Source organism: Notothenia rossii (assembly GCF_949606895.1).
Source record: "Notothenia rossii genome assembly, chromosome: 10".
NCBI classification, from domain to species: domain Eukaryota; kingdom Metazoa; phylum Chordata; class Actinopteri; order Perciformes; family Nototheniidae; genus Notothenia; species Notothenia rossii.
Window position 1 is genome coordinate 13,586,100 of NC_136908.1, and position 26,306 is coordinate 13,612,405.

Genomic DNA, 26,306 nt, shown 5'->3' on the forward strand with positions numbered 1-26,306 from the left:
GTAAGTGAGAAGGTTATATATATAGGATTACTTGAAAACAGTCCCACACACTCACTTTAATACAGTTTAGAACAATATCTGTTGACTTTAGTATCAAGGCAAGGCAAGTATATAGCACCTTTCAACCCAAGGCAATTCAAGGTGCTTTACAAAAATGAAATGAAATGCACAATGAAATGTATCAAATATGATACATGATATGATAAAAAAAAATCATATATGTAAATAATTACCAAATATTTTGTTGTTGTATTTTTGTTAAAAGGTGCAATAAACACCTACATTTCAAAAAAATTGAATTTTCTGACTATTATTTGATGTGTCAGGCTTCACAGGGTTTTTAACTCCACTCCATTTATAATATACTTAATTACTTTGCGCATTTTGATTCATTATGTGAAATATAAACAACAAGACTCATAGCCGTGGGAACATGTTTCAAATGGGGGGTGCTGTGGGGATGACACCAGGGCCGGTTTTGACAAATTTGCTGCCCGAGGCAAGATTTTAGCTGGCAATGAAAAACCTCTACAAAAGACCAATACACTACAAAAAGAGAAACGTATTGATATGGTGGACAGCTTATATAAAAAGGCTTCAAATGTATTCAGTATTGCATGAACATGTCTTAATTGGGGGATGGACTTCACATCCTCTAGTGGGGTCCGGGGGTCCCCCCCGGGAAGATTTTTTTTAACATTTTAAAGTAAAATGCTTCAATCTGGTGCACTTTGACCCCGCCAAACTAGAGACTGATCTAGGGGATACAACTCTAAAACACCCATATGAAAAAGATCGGTTTGCATTTTAATAATCAAATAAGTATGTGAACATAACCAATAACCTACCATAGCCAATAACAAATAAATGTATGCTAACTTGTTTTATTTTTGTGGTTAATTTATATCTTATTTTATCAGTTAACATTTATTTATTTATGCATATTTTTAAATATCTCCAGTTTTAAACAATATTTTTGGTTTGCTGTCCTATAGTATACATTGGAATGATTTCAAACCTGTTTTTATTTATCCTAATAATTATAAAGGAGTGCCTTGGAAATATTTGTTTACATAAATTGTGATCAAAACGTTTGAGACCCACTGAGATAATTTAGACTAAAGTGAACTATCTAAACACTCAAGAGTCCTTTACCTCACTGAGCCTCTCAGTCTGACAGGACAGAACTCTCTCTCCACATTATTGTAGAAACAGCTTCTTATATCCGTTAGCGCAGCAGAAGCTAACAACATTCCCCGCTGGTACCGGTGCACCCCCTCTCTCTATCTATCTATTTCTCTCTCTCTCACGCTGGCTGTGAGCTGCGGGCGCCTGATAAGCCAACATCCCCCACTTTCATCACTTACAGCGCCCATCGTACGGGGCAAATGGAAAATGTAACCGTATTATATTTGTATTTAATCTTGTGAAAGTGCAGATCCCCTGTCCTCCACCAGGGGGTGCTGCAGCACCCTCAGCACCCCTACTTCCCACGGCCCTGACTTAAATAAGACTTTATATAGACCTGGAGTAACATTCCAGCTACCCTGAAACTAGCTGCATATTTACCATCTTTGATAAACACGTTAATGCATCAATAATCAAAAATATATCATATATATTATTTTTAAATGGTCCAATCTGCATAATAAGTACTTTTCATTTTTGGTATCTAGATGCTAATACTTGTCTACAAAATTACTTGAGTATTATTTTGAATTCAGGACTTTAACTTACAGCAGAGTATTCATACACTCTTGTACTTCTTATTTTACTTAAGTACACGACTTGACTGAGTACTCCCACCTCTGGTAAATTGTATGGACAATAAATGATTCTGAAACGGATCTTCAGGAAACCGTTTCTCGGAGGAGGAGGAGTCAGCGCCATATAGATAGTCTACAGTCGGCGCTGGGAGGAGTCTCTAATCACCACAGCTGCCAATGCTTCCTCCCCGCGGCAGAAGCATTGCCGCGCATGAAGCAGCAAAATGGAAGCTGTGCAACTGACTCAAACAAACACACTTTTTTACGGATAATTTCCACTTTCAAACTTTTCTCAAAGCTCGGTGTAGACGTTGATGTTGTACTTCTCCAAATGACATCCTAAAAAGAATTTCCTGCCTGAGAAGTTGTACTTCTCGTTAGTTAACTTTCATCATGGACCATCTGAACCTGGGCTGTCAGGTAAGCTTTTTTTAATGCACCACAGTCAGTGATATGGAGGTAATATTTCGACATGACTTACTGTCTCTGTGCTTCAAAGATTCAGTGCTTAGGCTGTTATCTGTATGTTAGCATTGCAACAGTGGGAGTAATATCAACCATGTGCAACACAGTTAACAGATGCAACGGTCGACATGATATTATGGGATTAGTTTTGTTTCATAAAGATAAAGCAACACTTCCTCAGAATCAAGCTAAACTAAGAGTTTAAGAGAAAAACAACTGAGTCAAGCAAAATACATTTAATTAAAAAAATAAAACTATAAGTTGCAAACAAACCATTTGTGTAATCATGTAAACTATAAGTCTTTTTGTTTTGTTTTAACACTACTTTTTGTTTGCAGTTCTCTTTGCTTCTTTCTCAATGATCAGACTTTTGCTCTCGCTGCAGCTTTCTCGTTTGCGCTCCCTAATTTTTTGTTTTCTTCTTAATTTTTCTTTAATGGCGAATCGCTTCCACTTGGAGCATATATCGCCACCTACTGTTAATTTATTAAATGTTCATATTAAATCCTTGTCCTCAGACCAGTGTTTTTGAGGAACTTGAAGATCAGCTTGTTTAGTTAATTTCTTGATTTACTTTCGTATATTGACCTGAAATCCATGTCCTTGATGTTATGTTGTTCCAGTGCAGTTTTCAGAATGAGTCTTGGTCTGTTATAATCCGGGCAGATAAACAATACATGATGTATTGTCTCTGGTTGTTGGTAACCATCACATTTTGCCATTTGGATGTTTTCCAATCAGATGCATTGTTGAATTTGATCCAGAGTGACCTAATTTTATCCTGCTGTTAATGCTCTGTTCTCTTCTACTACTCCCCCCAAGTGTTTCCCGTTCCTACTTCCCTTTGTATCTGGTATAAATGTCTTCCTTTGGTGTTACTGTCCCATAGTTTTTGCCATTGTTGCTTGATAACAACTTTTGTAACAGACTTGACTTCTGCTCTACTAATGGGTACCATAATATCAATCTGGTTTGCTTTCAAACCACATTTTGCCAGTTGATCCACTACCTCATTCCTTCTAATACCCACATGCGCTGGAACCAACACAAATTGAGCAACAATTCCCAGATGAACTAACCTAAACATGATGTGTAAAATATCCTGATGACATTCTAAAGAGAAGTTGTTTATACTCTCCAGAGCTGCGCTGGAGTCAGAGCAAAAGTCACATTGACTGTATTTCCTCTACCCACTGAAGTGCTAGTGAGATAGCCATCATCTCTACTGTATATACTGCGATGTGATCACTTGTTCGCTTTCCCACTTTGACCTTTAATTCAGGAACATAAAATGCACAACTAGTTTGACAATTTTCTGGATTTTTGGATCCATCAGTAAATATTTGTATAAACTGCCCATATTGTTCATGTAGAACAGTGTTCACATAAGCCTGCACATTGATTTGACTTTTCATTGAATGTAACCGTTTCAATAAGGATAAATCTACTACAGGTTGAGGTAGCAAACATGGTGCAACAGCCGATAACAACACCGTCGGACTAATATTCCATTCTTTAAATTTGAATTCGTTACATAATTCCAAAACACAAAAACGTTCTTTTTTTAATTTTGTTACTTTCCCAACTTGTTTTTACAGTTTGTTTAGTAGGGTGAGTATCTTTATGGCCCTGTAGATTTGCCCAGTAATTACAGTGTTTCCCCTAGGATGGAGTCATAGCAGCGGCTTAAAAAATAGTTGTTCTACCACCTGAGAGAGCCCCAGGTCACATGCTGCAGGACCTGCTGGTCTGCTGCTAGCAATGACGAACGCACGCACGCACACACACACACACACACTAACCACTCTCGAGACCCCCTGGTAGTCACACGGCTCCATAATATAACTGGCAAAAATGTAAGAATTTCATGCATCGGCCTACAGTGGGAAAATGGTTGAATCTGGTGGAATAGAGTAGACATATCAAATATCACTACTTTTCTTCTAAATTAAATGCTGACATTATAAAATGCATGGTTTTATACTGCAAAGGCAGTGAGATCAAAAAATGTGGTTTGAATGGAAGTCAATGAGGCATTTTTGGCCACAAAGGTGTCCAGAGGTAGTATCTGACACTACGTAAAAAATAATAATGCAGTCAAATCAATTTTGTTGCTAATCTTTGACATATCCAAGACTCTAACCACCAAAGTTCCATCCCCCTACTACTATAATTATTATATGGACATTTCTTTCATTTTTTATGTTTTTATATCATAAATAATGAGATAATTCAAATAATGAAACAGGCATTTAAAGGGTTAAAATCCAGAAAATTGTTGAATGTTTGGTAGTTTTGAGTACGTTAGAAGTTGTTTAAGTGATTAATGAAAAGAAAAGTAGAAACAAATATTGATGTATCATGATTCAATAGCATTTGTTTGGGGCGTGTACATTTTTGCCACGAAGGTGTCGAAAGGATGAACATTCCAGGAGGGCACAAGGGTTAAACCAAAACATAAATTCAGGACAAACCAGCCTTCCACCAAACTCCCTCTTTCCTCATCTGTTGCCCGATGTTTCACTGGAAAAATATTAATAGATAAGAATCAAAGTCTAAAGTTGAACTGTTGAAGGTTTCCTGTTGTCCCGTACAAAACTCTATCCCTTTCTCTGTTCCTTCTTCTATTTCATGCTAATGATGCACCTTCTTCTTCTTCTTCTTCTTCTAGGTCTGCCTCACCACATCTAACTACTTGTTTGATTTGAAAACCCATATTCACTCACATGGACATGTAAAGGTGGGCATTCAACTTTAGGAACAACTTCACCTGGTTGATTCTCATTCTGTACCATTAACCAATACTAACTAGGAGATAATGCAGTTTTCGTGTTGCCTAAAAAAAGTCTGTTTTGTGTCAGCTCTGGCTGCTTGTGTGTGGGGGTGTGTGTGTGTGTGGTCATACAGAGATCAATCTGCATGGTTAGTGTGTATTTAAGAGCGATGGGGGGGGAGGGGGGAGGGGTTAGAGGCTGTGAAGTAAGACTGTTAAGATTGAATTATGTGAGTCACAAATTGTAAAACTTTAAGGATGGGGGAGGATGCATTTTGGTCATTTGTTCTTACGTGGGGGATGGGATTTACTCTCAAATCTTCTACTGGTCCACATTCCACTTCTGATGGCATATGCAGAGGGAATTTAAATGATCATTGTTTTGCTTATTCTGCATTAAAGCTGACAAGCATATGAGCATTTTACCATAATAATTTCCACAACACAAGAAAGGGCAACGAGTGCAAACACCCTTAAAAGTGTTTATCTGTCTCATGAACAGCATTCATATGTGGGTCCTATTTTTTTGATTTTTGTTACTGCAGTTTTCCATATTCCTGTTTCTATCTGCTTTTATAAACCTCTGCATGTTTCTTTGTTCTTTACCAACAGACAATGATTGATGTCTTCCAGCAAGGTATTTCCTTTTTCTTTTGTTGGGAAAACCTATGTTCTGAGTGCACGTCTTGTGTGCGGTCTTGTAAAAATGCAGAACAAAAAGTAATGATATTTGTTTGGAAATGAGACTTGAGTTTGAGCTTGCATGGGATCATTGTAATGCTAAAGCTTGGAAAACTGGACAAACTAGCTGAATAATAAAAGCAAACGATATAAGGTTGGCATCTATTGATACAAGATACTACTTGGTCAATCTTAAATGTGAATTTATTTTAGCATTAGCTTTATTTCCAGTATACTGTTTTGCTGTTCATTTGATAATTTATCAGCAGTCCAGTAAAAGTTATTTGAAAATCTGCAGCGAAGTCTGGACGCAGTGGAAACAAAACGGCACTTAATGGTTTTTGTATCAGCATTTTTGTTGTTGTTTATATCTTAGTGTTTTATTGCACGTATGGTAATTTGCTTTGGATAAAAGATAAACTAAATGAAATGTAATGAAAAAATGTAAAGTTTTAAGTTGCAAAAGAGTTGAGGTCTCCTGTAAATTATTCTTGGGGTTAGGTTAAAATTAGCTTAAAGAAACAATAATGTAACGGTTTACTAACTTAGCCAATTAGATATGCAATGCACTGCCCCCAGGTCAAATGGCTGTTAAGGGGTCCCTTTTCTTGTAAGCTGCTTTCGAGAATGTGTCGCTCAGATTTTCTGTGCAGTAGATTAACCTTTTTTTTCTTGTTAACTTCTTTTTAGATATGTTCAAGGGTCATGGTAAGCCTTTTTTTCTTTCTTCCTTTTTGTAAATAAATTGTGTAAGCATACTGAAACCTTGAGCTGATTATGTTTTATTGACTTGGTAAAAATAACGTAAAACACACAGATTTATTAAAACATTTCAATGTCACTGCCAATTAACTTCAATCTATCTATTTATTTTACTTTTTGAATTTAAGTTATGTTGGCTTTCATAAAAATCTAAAGTCTAATCCTCTTTTCTTCCATTGTAATGTTTACTCTACAGGCATCTTTCCTTGCATTGAGTTGATCAAGTCGCGAGTCAGACGTGAAATCCCATGGCCCATCATAGGTCAGTAAAGTATCTCTAAGTTGGTTTGTAATTACATTTTTAAGCAGGAACGACCTGCTCCCCCCATGTCAAATTCTCGCCCACTTTTCAAGCTTTTAAGTCCCGCCTAAAGACCCACCTCTTTTCCCTCAGTCTGAGCTATGCACTACCTACTTGTATGCTTTTATTGTGTATCCATAGCCTTTATGTGCCTTGTATTTATTCTCATGTGTGCCTTTTATCTATTCGTATGTGTGCCTTTTATCTATTCTTGTAATATTATATTTTATTATAATGTTATGTTCATTGTGAAGCACTTTGGCAAACCCTCTGTTTTTAAAATGTGCTATATAAATAAAGTGGATTGGATTAACATTTTCTCTCATACATCCCAACATTAGACAAACCAGGCCTTTATTGCAGCAGAGTTGGAATGAGTGATGGCAATATGATGAGAAACAACAGTTTATTACTTTAAGTCTCATTAAATGTTGCATTTTATGTAAATCCAGAAACAAATTGATTTTGCATTCTACCTAAGAGCAGAGTCTTTATAACCAATGCTGACACAGGTATGGCAAGCCGATTTAGCTTTTATTAATTTCTGGAGGATATCAAAAAATAAATTTTAATTAGTTAGAATGAAAATTCTTGATATCAGAAATTCAATTGTAACTAGTTGTATTGTGTATTTCTGATATCAGAAATGCGATTTTAACTAGTGAGATTTGCATCGTTTTTCTCGTTTCATTTCAATGGGAGTTGGAATTTAAACTAGTTCAAATGCCAATTTCTGATATCAGTAATTCAATTGTTACTAATTGCAATTACATTTGAACTAGTAAAAATACGAATTTATGATGTCAAGAATTACATTTCAACTAGTCGCAATGCCAAATGTTGATATCAGAAATGCAATTTGAACTAGTTCAAAAATATATTTTTTATATCAGGAATTCAATAGTAACTAGTTATAATTCAATTTTTATTTATAACTAGTTAAAATTGAATTCCTGATAACAAAAAAAAGTTTTTGAACTAGTTCAAATTGTATTACTGATATAAACAATTGGCATTTCCACTAGTTCAAATTCCAACTCCCATTGAAATGAATGAGAAAAACAATGCTTAAAATCGCATTTCTGATATCAAGAATACACATTACAAATAGTTACAATTGAATTTCTGATATCAAGTATTTGCATTCTAACTAGTTAAAACTCTATTTTTGATATCAGAAATAAACATTATTACTAGTAAGAATTGCATTTTTGATTTGAAGAATTCACATTCTTACTAGTAAGAATGGATTTGTTGATATCCTCCAGAAATCAATAAAAGCTAAATCGGCTTGCCATACACAGGATTGTATACCTTAACATAAATGATGCTATTTATTTTCCATATTTGTGTTTAGGCCAATATTTGTAAAAAAAAGTATCCCAAAAAGTATATTATTTGTTGCTGAACATCTGAGAGACAAGAGGCTAAGGTCTGACTGTCTGGAAAACTAAAAATAGACTGTCTTGACCGTTTAACCTTTTTAAAAGAGGAAATAAAAACAGACCGCTACAGAGGAAAACAAAAGTTCAGCTAAAGGCTAACTGGAGGAAAACACAATCTCACCATCTTCCTACGCCTCTACACAGCGCTCCACTTGAATAAAAAAAAATCAGCTGCAGAAAACTCAGATATAATAATTTCTATCACAGTAATTGTTCAGTTTTAAATGTGCTTTTTTCCAGGCATATCGTTGTGTTTCAGTCGAGAGTCAAAAACATATTTCTACATGTGCCATGTCTGTGAGGAAAAGTTTCTATCAACGAGGATTTTATCGCACCTCACTTCAATGGACCACCACAGAAACAACTTTGTAAGTGCGGATCATCATTACAAAAATATGCAGATATGTTTAGAATTTGGAAGCATACATTTAATTGTATTTTGCATTTCAGAGCTACATAAACCCCAACGCACTGAGTTTCTCCTGGATGCCTGAAAATCCAAATAAATACTTCATGAGGTCTGAGTTGAGAGAGAGTGAAAACGATGAGGAAAGCACAACTGGAGACCTACAGGTCTGTAGCTTAAGGCCTGCAATCATAACTAAATGCATTTTTTTATATTCGAGCAGCCGAGTAACTCGATAACTTCAAAGATTTTTTGCGTCAAGATTTGTTTGATTGACGTCATGTTTGATTGATTTGACATTTTCTCTTTGCAGCTGTTGGAATTGCCTGGAGAACTGTTTAAACAAGTGGAAAAAAGCAATTACTCAGAGGGTATATGATTGTTAGATGTCTTATAGTTATATCATATTTGAAACATCTATGCAATTGTATATTATTGAAATTGAAATTGATCTGACCCTACTCTCCAGTGGCTCGCACACTCAGTGAAATTGAGAAGCTTCCCAAGATGCATCAAGGTGTGTATGCACATTTATTCTTAGGACTCCATTATTAAAATGAAGCAATGCATTGTCATTCTGTTATAAGTAACCAAAGCAGCAGACATTTGTTTGTTTTACCTGTAATAATCACTCAATCTTTATAATATGTATAATGGTGACACATTTTGTAGCTTTTCTGGATATAGTTTAGTTCTGATATCTCAATATACTGAATATTTGCATCTGTTTGTACTGTGTGTATTTACTCCAGCTTTCTGTTATTCTTTATCACTGAAATATCTTTCTCTCCCCCCAGTTTTCAAGAAAGAGAGGATGACAATACAAACATACCTAAAAGACAGCAAAAGAGAACATCCACTTCTTGGTCAGTAAATGTTTCAGAAAAATTCCACTGTTAACTTCCTTAATGGAAAAAGGTAGTCTCTTTACAGCTGTCGTATGCAGTCTTCTAGAATCAAATTACTACTCTAATCCATAAGATACAATTCAAACTTGTTCCCCCCCCCTTTTTTTTTTTTCTGATCATTGTCTTTTAGGCATGAAGCACCTGATTGAGTGCATTTGTGTCGGGCAAACGGAGAAGAGATACTACCTCTGCACGCTCTGCAACATAAATTTGACCCCCCAAGGGATCATCAAACACGTCCTGAGCTTTGACCACGTCTTTTCTTACTTTGTAAGTGCCTCTGACGCAAAGTTAATATACATGAAATGAATGCTGATGTCTAATTTGGCAAAAGAACATGGTAGTTGTGAATCCATCATTATTGTTTGTCTTCATTAAAGTTTTATTCTCTGCAGAAAGCGTGGCACCCTTCAACTTTGTCGTCGAAGGATTATTTCAACACTTACACAAAAGACTTTGGCTCCCTGATGCTTAATTTTGCAAAGCAGACAGAGGAAATTCATGGTACTGCAAACATGGATATAAAGGTAATGAAGTTGATTATCTTGTTCATATTTCCAAACGGATGCTTTTGTTCATTCTCATGTAAAACGTTATGACTTCCTGTTACAGCAAGTGATCCTGGAGCCTGCCAAATTCTCATCAGTGAATTTCACCTCTTATACAGAAGGTTGGTATTTCTTTTATTTTTTTAGTGGAACCCATAATGTTTTATTAATTGTGCCTGTGGTTGTATGTAGCTTTAAAGGAGTTGGAATCGATCACAAAGGAAAACAATGGGAGCAGCTTGATGACGATTGTCAAACCAGGGAAGAAGCTGGGTATGTATTGAAGTGAAATCTATATTGTGGTCCCTTTGCTGTCCTACAATAGCTAAACTATTACAAGATTGTCTCAACATCTCTGTTTAATGGTTTTTAGCGTGGTGTATAATAGTGGTGCAGGAACGAGTCCTAAAACCCGGAAGTGAGTCAGCATGTTACCACTTCCGGTTCCCTCCTCTCAGAGTCAATGGGATTTCTCCATAGGATTTTGGAAAATAGCTGGAAATAAGGTCTGTGGTTGACACAAATTTAAGAGACGGATCACATTTTGTTCTACGACATTAAATACATCAGCAGTGACCCCACTGGTGATTTTTGAAGAGTTTACGTGTCTGAAAAACGATGGTTGTTAACAAGTGGCTGATTAGGACTACAGAAGTTGTGAAGGACGTTGTACGTCATTACGCCGAACACGTAAACACTCCCGCTAAGTTTGTTTGCCCCTGTTCTGCTTGAAAGCAAGTACCTGCAGGTCTTGCAAACTGTTAAAACAAACGCTTCAACTTGTATAATTTAGAATCTGTATTTTTGAATATCAATTTTAAGTTGGCATGACGTTGAAGTCGTGCGACCCTGCTGTAGTTCCTTTATAGCATAACGTTAGCATTTAGCTTCTGGCGATTTAGATTTATGATTAGAAAATTATAAGAGTAGGGTAGACATGTGGAGATTATCCGGCTGAACAAAACGTGCATTTATCTAACAGGTTCGTTTTCCACAGACCTTATTTCGAGCTCTTTTCCAAAATCCTATGGAGAAATCTCATTGCTTTTTTGTCAAGGGAACCCATGCGCAGCTTACTCCCGGGTAAATACGTCATCTCTGCACCACTCTATAGCTTTACACATACCCAGTGTTGATAGACAACGGATAACAGCTGTTCTACTCCCCCTGATCTGGGTTTCAAACGTTCCCAGCATCTACATGAAAGATGAATCGGGCACAGAATCCAGCGTGGCCTTCAACACGAACTGAGTCATTCCTAGCATTAGGTGCGATTTCAGCTAGGTTAATCAAAAATCAAAAACATAATTTTCCATGTTTTTTTTTGTTTAATCTGAATGATGGCTTGTTAAAGTATAAGAAAATATTTTTGGTCAAGGTCAGGATATTGTTTAAAACATTTATTTTTTAACATCCCCAGTTACTGTGTCCACCCTGTTAATGTGAAAAATAGTAACGGGGTGGACATTTTATGCTAAACTTGGCTATTGCTACATGTGTGATGATAATCAAGCTAGCACTGGGTGACAACATAAACATATATGTGATAGATATATTCCACATATTTTCTAAATGTAAAACAAATGATAATTTTCCACTAAAATAAATATAACAGTGTGGACATGTTATGCTTTACCGCAACAGTTAAGTTCTTTAAAAAATAAAAACGTTGAAGGAAGAATGTGTTGGTGCAATTTATAGCTCACCAACCTTAAATGTTAACACAGAAAGAGATCAATAAAACACAGACATGGTTGAGATTAATTATCATTCAGTTGCACAACAACAATAATAATCTGGAGTACATCACCTCCTGCCACTGCAGCCAATTGTGGAAATGCCCCCCAGACCAGAAAGATCTCATGTGCTTTATACATGTAAAACAAACACGAACATACACTTGAAACAGCATACGTGGCAGAGATGTTCAAACCTTATACAGTCATGTTGCATCCTCTGAGTTTTACATGATCCCAGATTTCATGACTTTATTTAGCAGCTACCACACATGCAACTGTTAAGACTACATGTATACTGTTTGAAAGATATCACTCAACACCAGGTTGAGAATCAATGATCAGGTTCTAATTTATTCTTGCAAGAAGGAGCAGAGTTAAATCACATACAAAGGATATGGGTTAACTCACACACGAGGTATGTTGCTCAACGGAGCAGCATAAAACATCAGGCTTATATAGTCCAAAACACGGAGATAACAACAAAGTCGTAAATCGAGGTGGCGCTAATATCATTCGCAGGTGTCGGAAAGGTGTCAGGATCATCTGCGACGTCTTCTAGAAAAAGTCACGTACTTCCTTCACGCCTCATAGAAATTAGATATTTAGGAGACAGCAAGTCTGTCTTCTCATAAATATCAACAACTTGAAATGCCCTGCCTCCTCCTATCTCAAGAAGAGGCAGCTGCAAGGTCATACACAGTTCAGAGTCACCCACAGTATCAGTGCTTTAAAACAAACCAAAGAGTGGAGAAAAGAGTATTTCTCCAACATATACACAGTTTTAACCTAAGCATCGGGCAAGTTGAGCAAACATGATTTGGGACGGGACACAGCAATTTGGCCTACTTGTCCTAAAATCAGAGTAATTATTTTTGAATATCCTGGGTAAATAACATTGGTGTTTTATGGTAGAGGGGGATAAAAATGTAAATCCAAGCTTTTAAAAAATTAAGCATTAGACATTTTAAATACAAAATATATGATATAATGTGTCGGGGACCTAAATGGCACCGAATGCTAGGAATGACCCAGCTGCCGTTTTATGACCTTTATCAGGCATTAAAATCTCTAATGTTTGACTGCCAATGTGTATTCAGTAGGGGGTCGGTGGACTGGTCAAACTGCACGGCGGTAAAAACAGTCCTGCTCCTAGAGGAAACCTGTAGTGCTAAGGAATCTCTTCATTTTTTTAAAGGTCCCATGTCATTGCCATTTTTACTGATCATAATTCCATTGTTGAGGTATACTAGAATAGATTTATAATGTGCAATTTTCCAAACTCACATTGGTTTCTCATACAGCATCTCTGTATCAGGGTTTCCGTTAGCCGGTAATTACCGGTTTTTAGCTGGTAACATTTAATAAAAACCGGTAAATTCAAAACCTGCCGGTCAAAATGTCCGATGCTCCGATCGATTGGCCGCCATTATCGGCCGATATTCACTCTTAATAGTTTGATCTGTGCTCTCTATAAAGGCCGATCAGGAGAGCTGGATCTGATCGATATGGACATAAACGCGAGTGAAGTGTAACCGGACGCGAGAGAGAGATCGGATCAGCTGCTGAGTCTGACCGAGACACACAGCTCTGATCACCTGAAGCCCCGCCCACTGTTTAGCGCGCTGCATGAGAAACTGACGGGCTGTCAAGAGAGAGAGAGGGAAAGAGAGGATCCGTTTCTCCCGTGTTATTATTCAAAGTTAATGTAAACTTTTGAATAATGTACTTCATCTACTGCAAGTAGTTTGTTTGAATGTAATAATTATGTTTGTTGTTTGTGGAATCATTTATTGAAAAATGAATCTGAATTTTTCGATCTGTTACGATTATAAAATGAAGCAATATAAAAATGACTCATTAACTGAGTTTTAAACATCGGCATATCCGGTCATAGTCCAGTGATTACCTGCCAACAGAAACTCTGCTACACAATTCTTATTATTATTGAAACATGACCGGTAAGTTTCAAATTTGTCCGGTAAAATAAATTCTGTCCGGACATTTGACCGGCAAGAAAAAATCCTAGCGGAAACCCTGCTCTGTATATGTGTATTCACTCTGTCCTAAACGGCTTGTTGGAGCTCCTGCCAATTTAAAAATCTAACACCTTATCATATCAAACCTACACAATCTAGTTCTGGTGTCACAAAGCAAAGCTTTAACCCTTAACACCTTAACCTGAGCATGTATTCTGCTTCATCGTAGAAATTTCTAACCTCTACTGTTACCAAGGTTGGTTTTTATTTGTATTTTTCAGAAGACAGAATGTTTTACTAATAGTGCCTGTGGTTGTTTGTAGGTTTAAAGGCTTTGAAATCCACTCCAAAGGAGAAAGATGACTGCAGCTCGATGACAATTGTCAATCAAGAGAAGATGCCAGGTATGTATGCCCAGTGTTAATTAGACACAGCTGTTCTACTCCCCTTGAACTTGCTTTGAAACTTTCTTAAAATCTAAATGCAAGACCGTCTTAGTCTATGGAAGTAAATCCAGCGTTGCCTATAACACCAGCTGCCGTTGGATCACCTATTTCAGGCACTGAAACCTCTTGTGTTTGACTGCCAGACATCACCACAATGTTATTCAGTTGGTGTCGGTGGACTGGTCGAAACTGCAGCAGTGTTTTGTTTTGTTTTCCTTAAGGCAGCCTCAGAGGTCAGTCCCTACATCCCGTTAATTTAGGGTGCCTTGACACAATCTAGTGCAGTGGTTCTCAAACTTTTTCTGTCAGGCCCCCCCTTACAATACAATTGTCCAATCCCTTTGCTAGAACAATAAGTTATAATACTTTGCAATCTGTGCAAAAAAATGAAAATGTCTTTATCAGGCAGAAACCAAACAAGAAAAGTACATGTCATACAGCAGAACATCAAGCAAAACCAAGCCAACCCGAATTACCAAATGATGTCCAAGGGAATCTCACAGCATTAACCTTAGAATTGACTGATGCTTCATCATAAAATGTCTATCCAAATTGTTACTAAGGTTGATTTTTATTTTTCAGTGGAACCCAGTGTGTTTTACTTACTATGCCTGTGGTTTCTTGTAGCTTCAAAAGAGCTGGAATCCATCACAAAGGAGAACGATGAGAGCAGCGTGATGACAGTTGTCAATCCAGAGAAGAAGCCGGGTATCTATTATTTCAATGTGAACTAGTGTTTGATAGATTCCAGAAAAAAGGATTATGTTTTCAATTATCATAAAAACAAAATTATTCTTCTGTTTTTCTTTGCAGAGGAACCTATTGAATCATACAAATTACACTGTCAGGTAACAAAATATCACTAACACATTTAATTACTGTATCCTGGAAGTTATTATTGTACCTCATGGAAAACATAAAAATAACCTAAGCTTTGTTTCACATTTGTATCTCACTTTTGGCAGAACTGCGGTTGGGGCTTTAACTTCTTCTCTAAATACTGCAAACACGTTTCGTCATGGAAACACCAAGAGGTAAATCGAACTTTTTCAATGCTTCTTACAGAAGGTCTTATGCTACGGAAACTTACATACTATAATATCTGTCTCTCATGTTCCTTTTCTAGATGGTGAATAAATGTGTTGGCGGAGGTACCATTTCACTTTACTCTTATTTTTAATAATATGATGTATTGTTCAATAAGATATGATAATATTCTTCCTTTTCTTACAGGTGCTGATTGTTATGGCCAACAGGGTAAACGTTATTCCTTCTGTTACAACATGCTGCAACACTCATTTATAAATTAAAACAATATTGGGAACATTTCAGAAAAAAAGTACGGTAGATCTAAAACGAATCACACCCTATATACATTTTCCTTCCATTTTCTTGACAATGATTAATGTTATAACAGTTTCCTAAAATATGCCTTTGTCCATTTTGGAAACTCATTACACTAAAGGAACAAGTATTGAGTTGATTTTAACATGTGTTTTTATTCATGTAAAACTATTATATTATTTTAAGCTTTTCCTCCTAACCTCTTCCTTTGAAACATTAGGATGGGTACCTGAACTGGGCCTCTACTATATCCACAACGAGAGCTTGAAGCTAAAACAACCCCTTATTGGTGAGCGCTTTAACATACGTTTTGTTAGGTGTGAAACTGAAATATATATATATATATCATTTCTTAATGTGTTGTTTGTTTGTGTAGGTGTTTCCCTGGTTATGACGTTTGTCTGCAATCAGGTTGAGAGCAAACCTTTTTACATTTGCTTCGCTTGTGAGGAGTGTTTCTCCGAGTCCTCTCTCAGACAACACTTACACTCTACACAACATCTCGTAAACACGTTGGTGAGCTTTGAGTCGTTTATATGGTTGGTGTGTATTATAGTGACTCCTGTTCTCATTGAAAATGTGTATTACTTTTTTCCGCCACACACATTTTTGCTTATCAACAGTAACAAGGAAATGTACATACTATCTATTTGAAAATGATACTTTTTTAATAAGTCCAACTTATGATACAGTACCTTCTTGTTTTAAAATGATCAGCTTTTGTCTTGAATTCTCAGCTGTACCAGAACCCGTGGCGGCTTACTTTTGCTTGGAAGAGTTGCCTTGATCTTTCTTTTTTGAGATCAATGGCATGGGAAGAGGAGAAGGAAAGAGGAACAAACGAGAGGAAGCTGAAGGTAAAATGCCCAATAACTCGAACAGAGCTGTGAAAACTGTGAAGATATTCAAAAGCTTATTTGCATTTAAAAGGAATCTAACTTTGATAACCACGTCAGGGTTTCCGTTAGCCGGTAATTACCGGTTTTTAGCTGGTAAAATGTATTGAAAACCGGTAAATTCAAAATGTCTGGTAATAATTAGGGATGCTCCGATCGATCGGCCGCCGGTCATTATCGGCCGATATTCACGCTTAATAGTTTGGTCTGTGCTCTCTATAAAGGCCGATCAGGAGAGCTTGATCTGATCGATATGGACATAAACGCGAGTGAAGTGTAACCGTCTCCGATAGCTAGCTCCGATGCTGATAAGACACCGGAAAACGGCTGTTCTATCTTTAACTAACCCCCAAAATATACACACAAGATCAACGTAATCTGCTTTGGGAGGCAACTAACAGCGTGGCTTCTAACACCAGCTTCCCGTCGTATTACTTATTTCAGGCACTAAAACGTTGCACGTCCGACCGCCAGGATATCAAATGGAGTGTGTAGTGCAGTAGGTGTTGGTAGGCTGGTAGAACCCCAGAGCAGGATCTCAACCTGGAGGAGAAACCCTGTGTCGTTGGGAGACTCCCTGGTTTAGGGCAGCTTCAGGACCCACAATCCCTAACCCCCACTTTTGAACCCTAATTATGCCAATTATAATAATGTAAATGTAAAATCAAGCATAGCCAGAGTCAAACACTGATATCACAGCTGTGATATCACAACACAAGCAAAGCACATATTTCAGCATCAATCAAAACCACATCAACCACAGTCACCAATATGAAACTACAGCTTACCTTTAGCAGGGTTTCTATTTCCCTTGAACTATTTGTAGTCCAAATTATCAAACTACTGTCAGCCTTTTCCAAGGAAGGGTGTTCTTACCTTACTCGAAGACCAAGCAGATACCTTTAGAGACCACCAGAGAGACCAGGAATTGGGTCGAAGTGTACAAAGCACAAACCGGTTTTATTGGGTTTTTACACAAATAGAGGATTACAAGATACAAAAATGCAAAAGAAAACTGTAAAGGTTTTACAAAGACACAAGGTCAAAGTACGAAAGCATAGGCTCCCAAGATAACCCCGAAAAATCTCCAACCTAAGGCCCAGGGCCCAAAAGCCAAGACCCAAAAAGCCTAAAAAGACCCCATTTCTCTTCGCTCATCTGTTATAGTCTCTTCCCTCCTCCCTCTCTGAATCAGGTGGTTTCCCCTTTCCTATCTTTGAGTGAGAAGGAGGTCACATAGGTTCAACTCTTACTTAATGAACAATAAAAATGTCGAGTTAAAATTAAACAAATGAAGACTATAGTAATGATATGCAATTTTAATAAAAGTGAATAATAACATTTTTCATGAAAGTTACTTAGATTTATTTTAACTTCAATTTAAAATATGCAAACTTTATACTTTAATTTATTAACAGAAAGAAATGTAACAACTGTCTCTATTGTCTCTAAGATTTTGTTGGTCCAGGATGTTGGTTAAAGTCTTAAGTTCACCTGCATCCTGTGCGTATTGTCTTGGTGTAGTAATTCTAGAACCCTGAAGGCAGGAGAGACTGAAAAGAGTCAAGGGAAGCTTATAAAAGTTAACAGCATTTAATTACACAAAATATGCGGTGGTGTACAAATGAAATTTGCCAGCGGAGACACTCTCCCCATCTGTTGGTCAGGAGAGGAAGAGATCGATTCTTGGCTTGTCCTTCCTGTTGTCATCTAAGGTCTTCTCCTATTGGCCGGCGTCGTGGGGGGCAGGTCCAATGCAATTCCTGCCTTTTTCTGTTGCTAAATTACATAATTCTGGTGTCTGTGGTTATTTAAACATTCCCTAATAAACGCGATTTCAGCGTCAATAAATGAGTGTTAAACCCTGTGTGTTTAGGGTACAACATCACGCCATTTCACCTTCAATTCACGGTTTGAAAACGTAGCATTTCGCCACATGCTAATGATAACCGGAAATGAAGAATTTTCAATAAATAGAATAAAACTGATTTAAATTAAATAGTGTATTTAATTCAAAATTACGCCATATCAACATTGATTTTAATTTCTAACATCGGTCAACCGTTGTAACCACTCTCAAGATGTCAAAAACCACAAGGCCGTCCTAGAATTTTGGTGGAAACTTTATGCTTTGCTTCCACATTCTAAAATGCACAATCAGCATAGGTCAAAAGTTCAAGATGTTCTCTCTGGTTTCATATGTCTAGTAAGACATTATTGAGAAATGCTTCCTTTCCATTAAAAACAAACTAAAGCCAATTTAGCATTTTTTTTTTATTATTATCAAAGTTTAATAGGGGTAGTAGATGTAGGTGAGGTCTGTCACGGCCATTTAAACAGCAGGTCTGTCAACAGCATACAAACAAAAAATGAAGTCCAAAAGGCAATAACTAAACTCAATAAAGTTAAGCTATGTAATAGAAGAAAAAAAAAACTACCTCTCTGCAATCACCTTGTGTGGAAGAGTGTTTCCTTAAGCCCTCACTTATTAGAAAAATATTTACTTTCACAGGTTTTTGATATACCACACTGGATATTTGAGGGCCTCGACCAGCTAAATTACGTACAAGGTAGGAAATGGTATTACATTAAACAATTTAAAGAAAGCTCTTCTTCCTCTCTGCATTTAAGATCTTATTTTTATAAAGTACATTTTGTGACATCTCTTTCTTAAATTTGTCTGCAGTGATGGAGAGACTTAGTCTGTATCACACTGTCTTAAGGATCGACGGTGAGTGATAAAATAACATCTTAGTCTTTAATAATAATACATTGAATTCATTACTTTAATTCAGCTTTTGCATTTTGTCTGTATTTATGTCTGTGCAGTTCCTGAGCGTGAAACATACAGCAAACTCAAACAAAACGAGATCTTTCCTCAGCTCGGTGAGTAATACCGAAGAGATTAAGTCTTGCCATGAACAAGAAGTGCAATCCGTGTTTCTGAGGTTTCTTTACCTCATCTTTGCAGGCAGTCACTTCCTGGTCATTTACCCCAGCTGTACCAAAGAGGTTCCTCTCACAAGAAAGGGATATGTGTGTCTGCTTTGTGAGAGGAGGTTGTTCGGTGATGAATGTTACGCTCATGTGTTCAGTTTTGACCATGTGGAAACATTTCTAGTAAGTATCTTTCGTCAAACTTCTTCCTGCATTATTTGTCTTAATGTTGATTGCTTGGTGCTCTTATCGTTGCCAAGTACTTGCAATTTTTCGGGTCGATAGGCTAAGTCATGACCGGTCAAATACAAGCATTGTTTCTGCAACCGGTTCAATTGTTAAACTGATTTTTCTTTTTTTTTGTTGCATTTTTCCTTTTCTTTTTGGATTGTTTAAATTGGGGTTTGCCATACAACAACAATGCCGGAAACTTTTTTTTTATTTCATGCGCTGTAACCACTCAGCTACTGAGGGGTCAATCATTCCATTCTGCCTCATCCAGACCACATCATAAACAAAAAGATAATATAAATATAAGATAACTTACTTGTGTGTTCACATTTACATGTTGTCAAACATGTGTAGCAAGAGAATGACTAAACTAAACATGTGTGTATATGCACATTGTGTGTCTGTGTGTTTAGGAGAGTTTCCATCCAGGCTCCACGGATTCGAGCACTGATGCAGAGACGTTGGTGGACTTGGCAAAACAGGCGGGGCGCATTCACCCCATATCATGTGTACAGGTAGTCTATACAGGAAATGTAATTTCTGTATCATCTGCGTGAAGCACTACTCTAGCCTTTCACTTATTCTCTTGTCTCCATATTCTCTGCCTTTTTAAAGGTTATATGTATGGAGAGGCCAATCTGGGATTCGTGCTCTTACTCTGTCAGTGAGTATTTTTAGTGCAAACTCTCTTGCAAATTGGCATCTGTGGCTGTGATTTATTTTAACAAATATTACTCTATTTTATTCCAGCATTAAAACTCCTGGCAGGTAGAAAGTGGACCGTTTGTCAAGCAGTGCTTACAGACCCAATTATACCTGGAAAGAAGCTGAGTAAGTCTAGCCAAATCAAAATGTTGAGTCATGGCACTGTTTTGAGTTCAATATCACCCTAGTACCTGTAGCGCTATGAAAACATTATCTTTGTTGTATTTGAGATCTGGGTTCCGATGTTTTTTTCTGTTCATATTTTATTGGTTAGAGTTGAAAAATAAATCTTGAGACCATTTTGCTTCTTAGAAAACCGCCAATAATAATCTTTTCACCTCATTCACTTTGTTTTAATTTGACAGTTTATAGTTATATCGAGTGGATACTGGATTAAAACAAAGTCAATAATTCTAATCAAATGCGTACTTGATGTCATGTATGTTTGTTTTTAAGTCCCCAGAGAAACTCTGAAAGCTGTGGCCACAAAACAAGTGACAGACAGCAGCCAGAAGAATGGAAGGATGATGGGGTGTTGTGAGAACACAGCAAGTGAAAAGTCTACAGACCAGAATGAGATGACCCTGAAAACAATCCCAGTAGAAGTTGGTTCTGAAATCACCAATACACAATTTGCAAAAAATGGACAAAGTGTGGAAAAGGGAAACAAGGACATTCCTACACCAAGTGAAAAAGAATTAAAGAAGAGAAAAGTGTTTTCAAGAGATGATTTGGAGGAAATAAAGACTGACGGTAGTGAGACATGCCAGAAACCAAGTAGGGAGACCCCAGAAACCTGCAAAAAAAACGACAAAAGGGATGAAACGGAGAGGGTAAAAGAGAGGAACAAAAGTGGCGAAGAAATCCTGAAACGGAAGAGGATAATCTCACAGGAGGACCCTTGTCCTGTTCAGGATGTGAAGCAAGTAAAGAAACAGAAAAAAGGAATCCTCTCCTCCAAAAAAGACTCGTCTGAATCTCAAATGCAGGTTACTGCCACAAACCGGGGAGAAAGTGGCAAACCAGGTCAGGATGAAAGTATGTTAATGCTGTATTTTGGTTTGTGTAAGATTTGCCTCAGTGTTTTTAATCAAATATCTCGGTCCTTGGTTGTTACAGGGTCTTCAAATGTGAACTGCCAACAAAAAAAACAGCTGTGGCAGTTTCTCAAAAAGAAGACTCGACACACTGTGATTGGTCAGTGCCTTTTTAAAAACATTTAAAGAGATTGCTTTTTAATGATGTGTGAGAGAGAAAGCACTTTTAACTATATACTTTTTGATACAATTTGTTTACATTTACCTGATCATTCAATAAGAACATGTGTTAAAGGTGAACAATGTATCTTCTAGGCCTGAGTGGACTTGTTGAACTCCAATGTGATGAGCGTGACCCCATCTACCTGTGTGACTGCTGCTCTCTGAAGATCCCCGAGAAGGAAATCATCAGCCATGTTTCTGGAATCTACCACCAGAAGTTGTATCTGATGGTGAGTAAATGTTTAAACACTTTATGTGACGGTCTTGTATGCTATGTGTCATTCTTAAAATCCAGCCAGTCAAATTCTCATTATGTACATAAATGCATACAAAGTTAGATGAATTGATTGGGCACTTCAAGGGGCTAGTTATTTTCCCTCAGGGTTTCACCTTTTCCTAATATCAGTTTTTTTATGTGTGCATATACCATGTGAATATTGCTCTAATTGCCCCTGTGGGTTCATCTAGAGAGGGTTTGGCTGTGCTGTCTTGATTGCCCTGATTGCAGTAACTCAGGGCACCTGGGTCTGGTGCCCTGCAGCTATTTTAGGCCCCAGCCCCACGAGGACGCATACGGCTAAACGCATAGGATTAACGCAAACGCAATCGCAAAAAAGCTTCCGTCCACACGCAATATTCACCGGATAGTGTCTGTCCACACGAGACAGCTCCGTTTAGCTCCAACCGCTGGAGAAGCTGCAGTACATATGCAGGAGCCTGTACGTGGCACTTTAACTTCCTCCACAAAAGCAGCAAAGAAGCACGGTTGTCATGGTTGCCCTTCTGTTTATTCTCCGCGGTGGGGGCCGAGGGAGCCGGGCAGAGTTTTTCGCCAGTCAACGTGTGTTAAAGTTTTAATCTTCTGGACAAAATTATAAAAGTGCCGGTCAAAGGTCTTCTTTGTTATTTATTGAGCTTTAAAACAAATGAATAACGACTCTATATAATATACCATAATTTTCGGACTATAAGCCGCGCCTTTTCCCCTATTTTTCGACGCTGCGGTTTATATAACGGTGCGGCTAATCTATGGATTTTTACAGCTAACGGCCAACACCTTTAACTCTATGGGCTCTATGGCCGGTCCGCGCCCCCCACCTTTAAGCGGCGGGTTCCAGCAGGAAAAGCTGGAGGCCGGAAAAGAGTGAGACAGGTAGCGCGCAAAAGTAAAAGTGGAACCAAGAGTGGTATGCCGCTGCTGCGGTTTATATTCAGGTGCAGCTTATAGTCCGAAAATTACGGTAATAATAAAATACACGGAGCCCGGGCCCGACAGTAAAAATAAACATATTTATAACTAGTTTAGGTTTGAGAGGTAATTCAAATAGCTAAGGGTGATGATCTGACTTGAAGTGGGTGCTTTGCTCCGGTCACCGCTGCATCACAGCGGGAGGAGCTGCAGGTGAGCAGAGCTGCGTGTCCCCGTCCTGTCAGATTATACTTCACTCGCGTTTATGTCCATATCGAGAGAAAGATAAATAATCTGAATTCAGTGTGCAGTTTACTTTGACGCGGGGGTGAGCAGCAGAGGTGGGGAGAGGCGGGGCTATTGCGTCATCATTATCAGAAAATTATCGTATAGGGCGTACACACAGAGCCGTTGGAGCCCCCAGAGCGTTGCGTATGCCGTTCTATCCACCTTGGGACCCGTTATCATTTCCGCAGTTGTTTACTGTCATATTCGGTCGTCCTCGTGTGGCCGAACGGTCTATATGACACTAAACACTCAGTAACGCAAACGACCGTTTTCGTCCTCGTGGGGCCGGGGCCTAAGGCCTCTCTGACGTTCACACCTCATGCTTTACTTGCTTTGCACTTGATTAATTTGGTTGATTTGAATTGTTTGTTTAAATAAACATCTTTTGCTAACCGTTGATATGGTGTGTCTCCTCTTTGTTGTGGCCTTTTGAGCCAGGTCATAACAGATGGACTTGATCCTGACCTATTCCCTTAGGACACAGCTTCACATTTACAATAAATGCCGGACATCATTTCAGTCATTGAAGTCTTCATTTGACCCCTTCAGCCGCTAGATACAAAACTTATATGATTGAATACATACTTTTAAAAAGTCTTAAAATTAATATCATAGCAGCTCAAATTGCAGGCTACTTACTCATAGCTATTAATAGTAACTAAACATCTTCATTACCTCTCAGAAACCTTTCTTTTAGAATGTATTTCTACCACATTTTATATTTATCTGTTTTGCTGTAAAAATGCTTTTCCATTTGTGTGTTTTTGACTTTAGAAGTTCCAGAAACTACCTCCACGAGAGATGCAACAGGTGAAGGCAATCAGAGATGTGGCTGCTTTGTTTGAACAACAGAATGGATATGGAGAGGCTCAGGTCTGGTCATTATTATTATATTTGTGGACATTGTAATAATGGTTACTTATTGAACCAAAGAAAGTATTAAATGTGGCCATAGTTGAAAGATTCAAACAGAATTAAATAACACGTTTTACTAATTGTGGTCATATCTGGACTCCAGGTTGAGTATCTGGAGAAAGAGATTTACGATGAAATCTTGGTACAAAACTTTGAATCAGGTGAGTCCACATCCATCCCTTATTTTGAGATGTTATGTTAGTAGTTTTGGTTGAAGCTCATATCATTCAATTAACATATGATTTTAAAAGTCTAGAGAGCTTCTATTATAAAGTATTCCTTCTGTATTTTCTATCATCTGAAAAAGCCGTCAAGACGGTTAAGAAACTTCAGGATCAAATGAACATCAGAAGGTATGAAAGACCTTCTACCTCAGCTCCGTCTAGTGTTCAACCTGTGGACACATCGGCTGCTCAACATCAGCTCGGTTCTGTGAAGGGCGACTACCAGGTCAGTCTGTTTGACATCAATCGGGTCTAAATGCGTGCTGAGCTGATGAAACAGATATAGCATGAAATGCAGCTGTTTTGATTTGTTGCTCTTTGGCAGCTGCACAACTGAGCAGTCTACAACATATTGTTTTGTTCATTTCAAAGGAGGTGAATATGGAGGTTGATGAGGATTCAGAAGACTCCTGCCTGACTGTTTCCAAAAGCAGCGTGGACAAAGCTGAAATATTTTCAAACAAAACGTTTGTACCTTTTCAAATAGCTACCATTTCCCAAAAAGAGGGGGCATGCAAAACTGCACCAGCTTCATGTTTTAATGAAACCACGCCAAAGACTTCCATGCCAGCCGAATCAACAGCAGCCAGCTCCATATCCACCATGGGAGAAACTGCCAATGGACGTAGAGCAACTCTCTCCATCTCTACTGCCACCACCTCTGAACCAGCAGCAACCACCACCACCTCAACTGCATCCATCTCAAGTACGATGTCAACAACTAAATCTGCAACATTGCCCAAACCTCTGGAAAATATTACTGGAGCTGCAGCCAGTGTTACAGCTAAGACTTCATATAAAGCTGCCACAGCTTCTCACAAAGAGTCCATGGTAGTGCATGAAGCCGCCTCCAAAACTGCATCTGCTTCCAAAAAGGAAAACGCCTCCAGAAACTCTGAAAATGTCTCTACAGCTTTCTTCCCGTCTCAAACCCATCCCGTAACATCTGTAGCCAATATTAAAATGGCAGTGAAATGTGATAATACTGAAACCTCTGTAAAGGCTGCAACTATGAAGAATTCAGTGGCTTCAACAGCTGATGTTGCACCAAATGTTCAAAAGAGTAAAGCGCCAAAAGCTCCTGAACTGAGCAGGCACACAAATCCAACCACAGAGCCATCACATAACTCCACAACTGCTAAAGTTGGTAAGTATTCTTTTTTATAGTGTAAAACAATGTGTTTTGCTATTGATATTATTTTAGAACCGGTAAATGCATAATCATCATATTCATAAATCAATCGCACTCAATTTAAAACAAAACGTTGGTCAGGGTTTAAGGCTTGCTTTATAATTTTTTTAACTGGTTTATTTTCCTTATTTTACCCCTTAAACACATTTAAGTTGACACTTGTATAAATAATAAAACCGTAATCATGTTCTACACTGGGATCTGGTATCTGTGTATTATATCATCGCCATTGTCCAGTGAGTTGGGATCTTCTTCCTGCTTTTTAAGGCATGATGATATAACGCACCAAAAAGAAGTGTAGAAAAGTATCGATTGTTTGAATTCATTAGAGTTGTTTTAATTCATTATAATTGATCATATGAATGTAATGATTTATAAATGTGCTTATGAGTTTACTAATTGTAGAAATAGTGGTGAAAAAGTGGAAGTTAAGTAAGTTTAGTATAAAGGCTGCAGAGTTCAGAGCCTTGGTTACCTTGATGAATAGATGTAGGGGAGGTAGAAGAGGAAACCCTCTACACACACACACACACACACACACACACACACACCAGCTGTCATGAAGTAACTGACACACACACTGTCACAAGCATATTTTGTATCTACATACAAATACATAACAATTTTACACTTGTACTTTTTGATAGCTTGGCAAACTCATGACTTGTCTTTGAAAGGAAGACATTAAATAAGGCACAGAAGTATAGCATTATATTATAACTGCAATTTTGTCTCTCAGGTATTTACATGCCGCAAAATGAAGGTCTTTCTCCTGTTAACCAATCGGAGCAGATCAAACATCAGCTCCAGAGACGATTGGTCCAGATTCCAGGTGAAAACATACATGCTCACTGTGTTCACACAAAAACAAAGCCAGCTTTCAGCCTTGCATTGATCACACAAGCTTGAC

General features: G+C 37.8%; 1 protein-coding gene across 5 annotated transcripts in view; it reads left to right on the forward strand.

Moving 5' to 3' along the window:
- The first annotated feature begins 1,899 nt into the window (after window positions 1–1,899).
- Window positions 1,900–26,306, forward strand: part of LOC307021402 (uncharacterized protein) — a 32,838-nt gene continuing 8,431 nt past the window's right edge. For 2 of the 5 annotated variants that reach the window (XM_079653495.1, XM_079653496.1), the window contains exons 1-38: window positions 1,903–2,186; window positions 4,903–4,971; window positions 5,617–5,641; window positions 6,376–6,393; window positions 6,644–6,709; window positions 8,434–8,561; window positions 8,644–8,766; window positions 8,913–8,970; window positions 9,069–9,116; window positions 9,397–9,465; window positions 9,638–9,777; window positions 9,903–10,034; window positions 10,120–10,177; window positions 10,248–10,328; window positions 14,094–14,174; window positions 14,844–14,924; window positions 15,030–15,064; window positions 15,182–15,250; window positions 15,343–15,367; window positions 15,450–15,473; window positions 15,781–15,849; window positions 15,937–16,076; window positions 16,298–16,417; window positions 18,969–19,026; window positions 19,143–19,187; window positions 19,286–19,342; window positions 19,428–19,576; window positions 20,038–20,139; window positions 20,240–20,288; window positions 20,375–20,455; window positions 20,786–21,355; window positions 21,449–21,526; window positions 21,682–21,818; window positions 23,840–23,938; window positions 24,084–24,141; window positions 24,288–24,430; window positions 24,577–25,351; window positions 26,136–26,228. In XM_079653495.1, the coding sequence (XP_079509621.1) occupies window positions 2,160–2,186; window positions 4,903–4,971; window positions 5,617–5,641; window positions 6,376–6,393; window positions 6,644–6,709; window positions 8,434–8,561; window positions 8,644–8,766; window positions 8,913–8,970; window positions 9,069–9,116; window positions 9,397–9,465; window positions 9,638–9,777; window positions 9,903–10,034; window positions 10,120–10,177; window positions 10,248–10,328; window positions 14,094–14,174; window positions 14,844–14,924; window positions 15,030–15,064; window positions 15,182–15,250; window positions 15,343–15,367; window positions 15,450–15,473; window positions 15,781–15,849; window positions 15,937–16,076; window positions 16,298–16,417; window positions 18,969–19,026; window positions 19,143–19,187; window positions 19,286–19,342; window positions 19,428–19,576; window positions 20,038–20,139; window positions 20,240–20,288; window positions 20,375–20,455; window positions 20,786–21,355; window positions 21,449–21,526; window positions 21,682–21,818; window positions 23,840–23,938; window positions 24,084–24,141; window positions 24,288–24,430; window positions 24,577–25,351; window positions 26,136–26,228 (4,180 nt within the window). In that variant the 5' untranslated portion in view covers window positions 1,903–2,159. Of the gene's footprint in view, window positions 2,187–4,902; window positions 4,972–5,616; window positions 5,642–6,375; window positions 6,394–6,643; window positions 6,710–8,433; window positions 8,562–8,643; window positions 8,767–8,912; window positions 8,971–9,068; window positions 9,117–9,396; window positions 9,466–9,637; window positions 9,778–9,902; window positions 10,035–10,119; window positions 10,178–10,247; window positions 10,329–13,388; window positions 13,531–14,093; window positions 14,175–14,843; window positions 14,925–15,029; window positions 15,065–15,181; window positions 15,251–15,342; window positions 15,368–15,449; window positions 15,474–15,780; window positions 15,850–15,936; window positions 16,077–16,297; window positions 16,418–18,968; window positions 19,027–19,142; window positions 19,188–19,285; window positions 19,343–19,427; window positions 19,577–20,037; window positions 20,140–20,239; window positions 20,289–20,374; window positions 20,456–20,785; window positions 21,356–21,448; window positions 21,527–21,681; window positions 21,819–23,839; window positions 23,939–24,083; window positions 24,142–24,287; window positions 24,431–24,576; window positions 25,352–26,135; window positions 26,229–26,306 lie in introns of those variants that run through there. The other 3 variants (XM_079653499.1, XM_079653497.1, XM_079653498.1) reach the window with 3 other exon arrangements.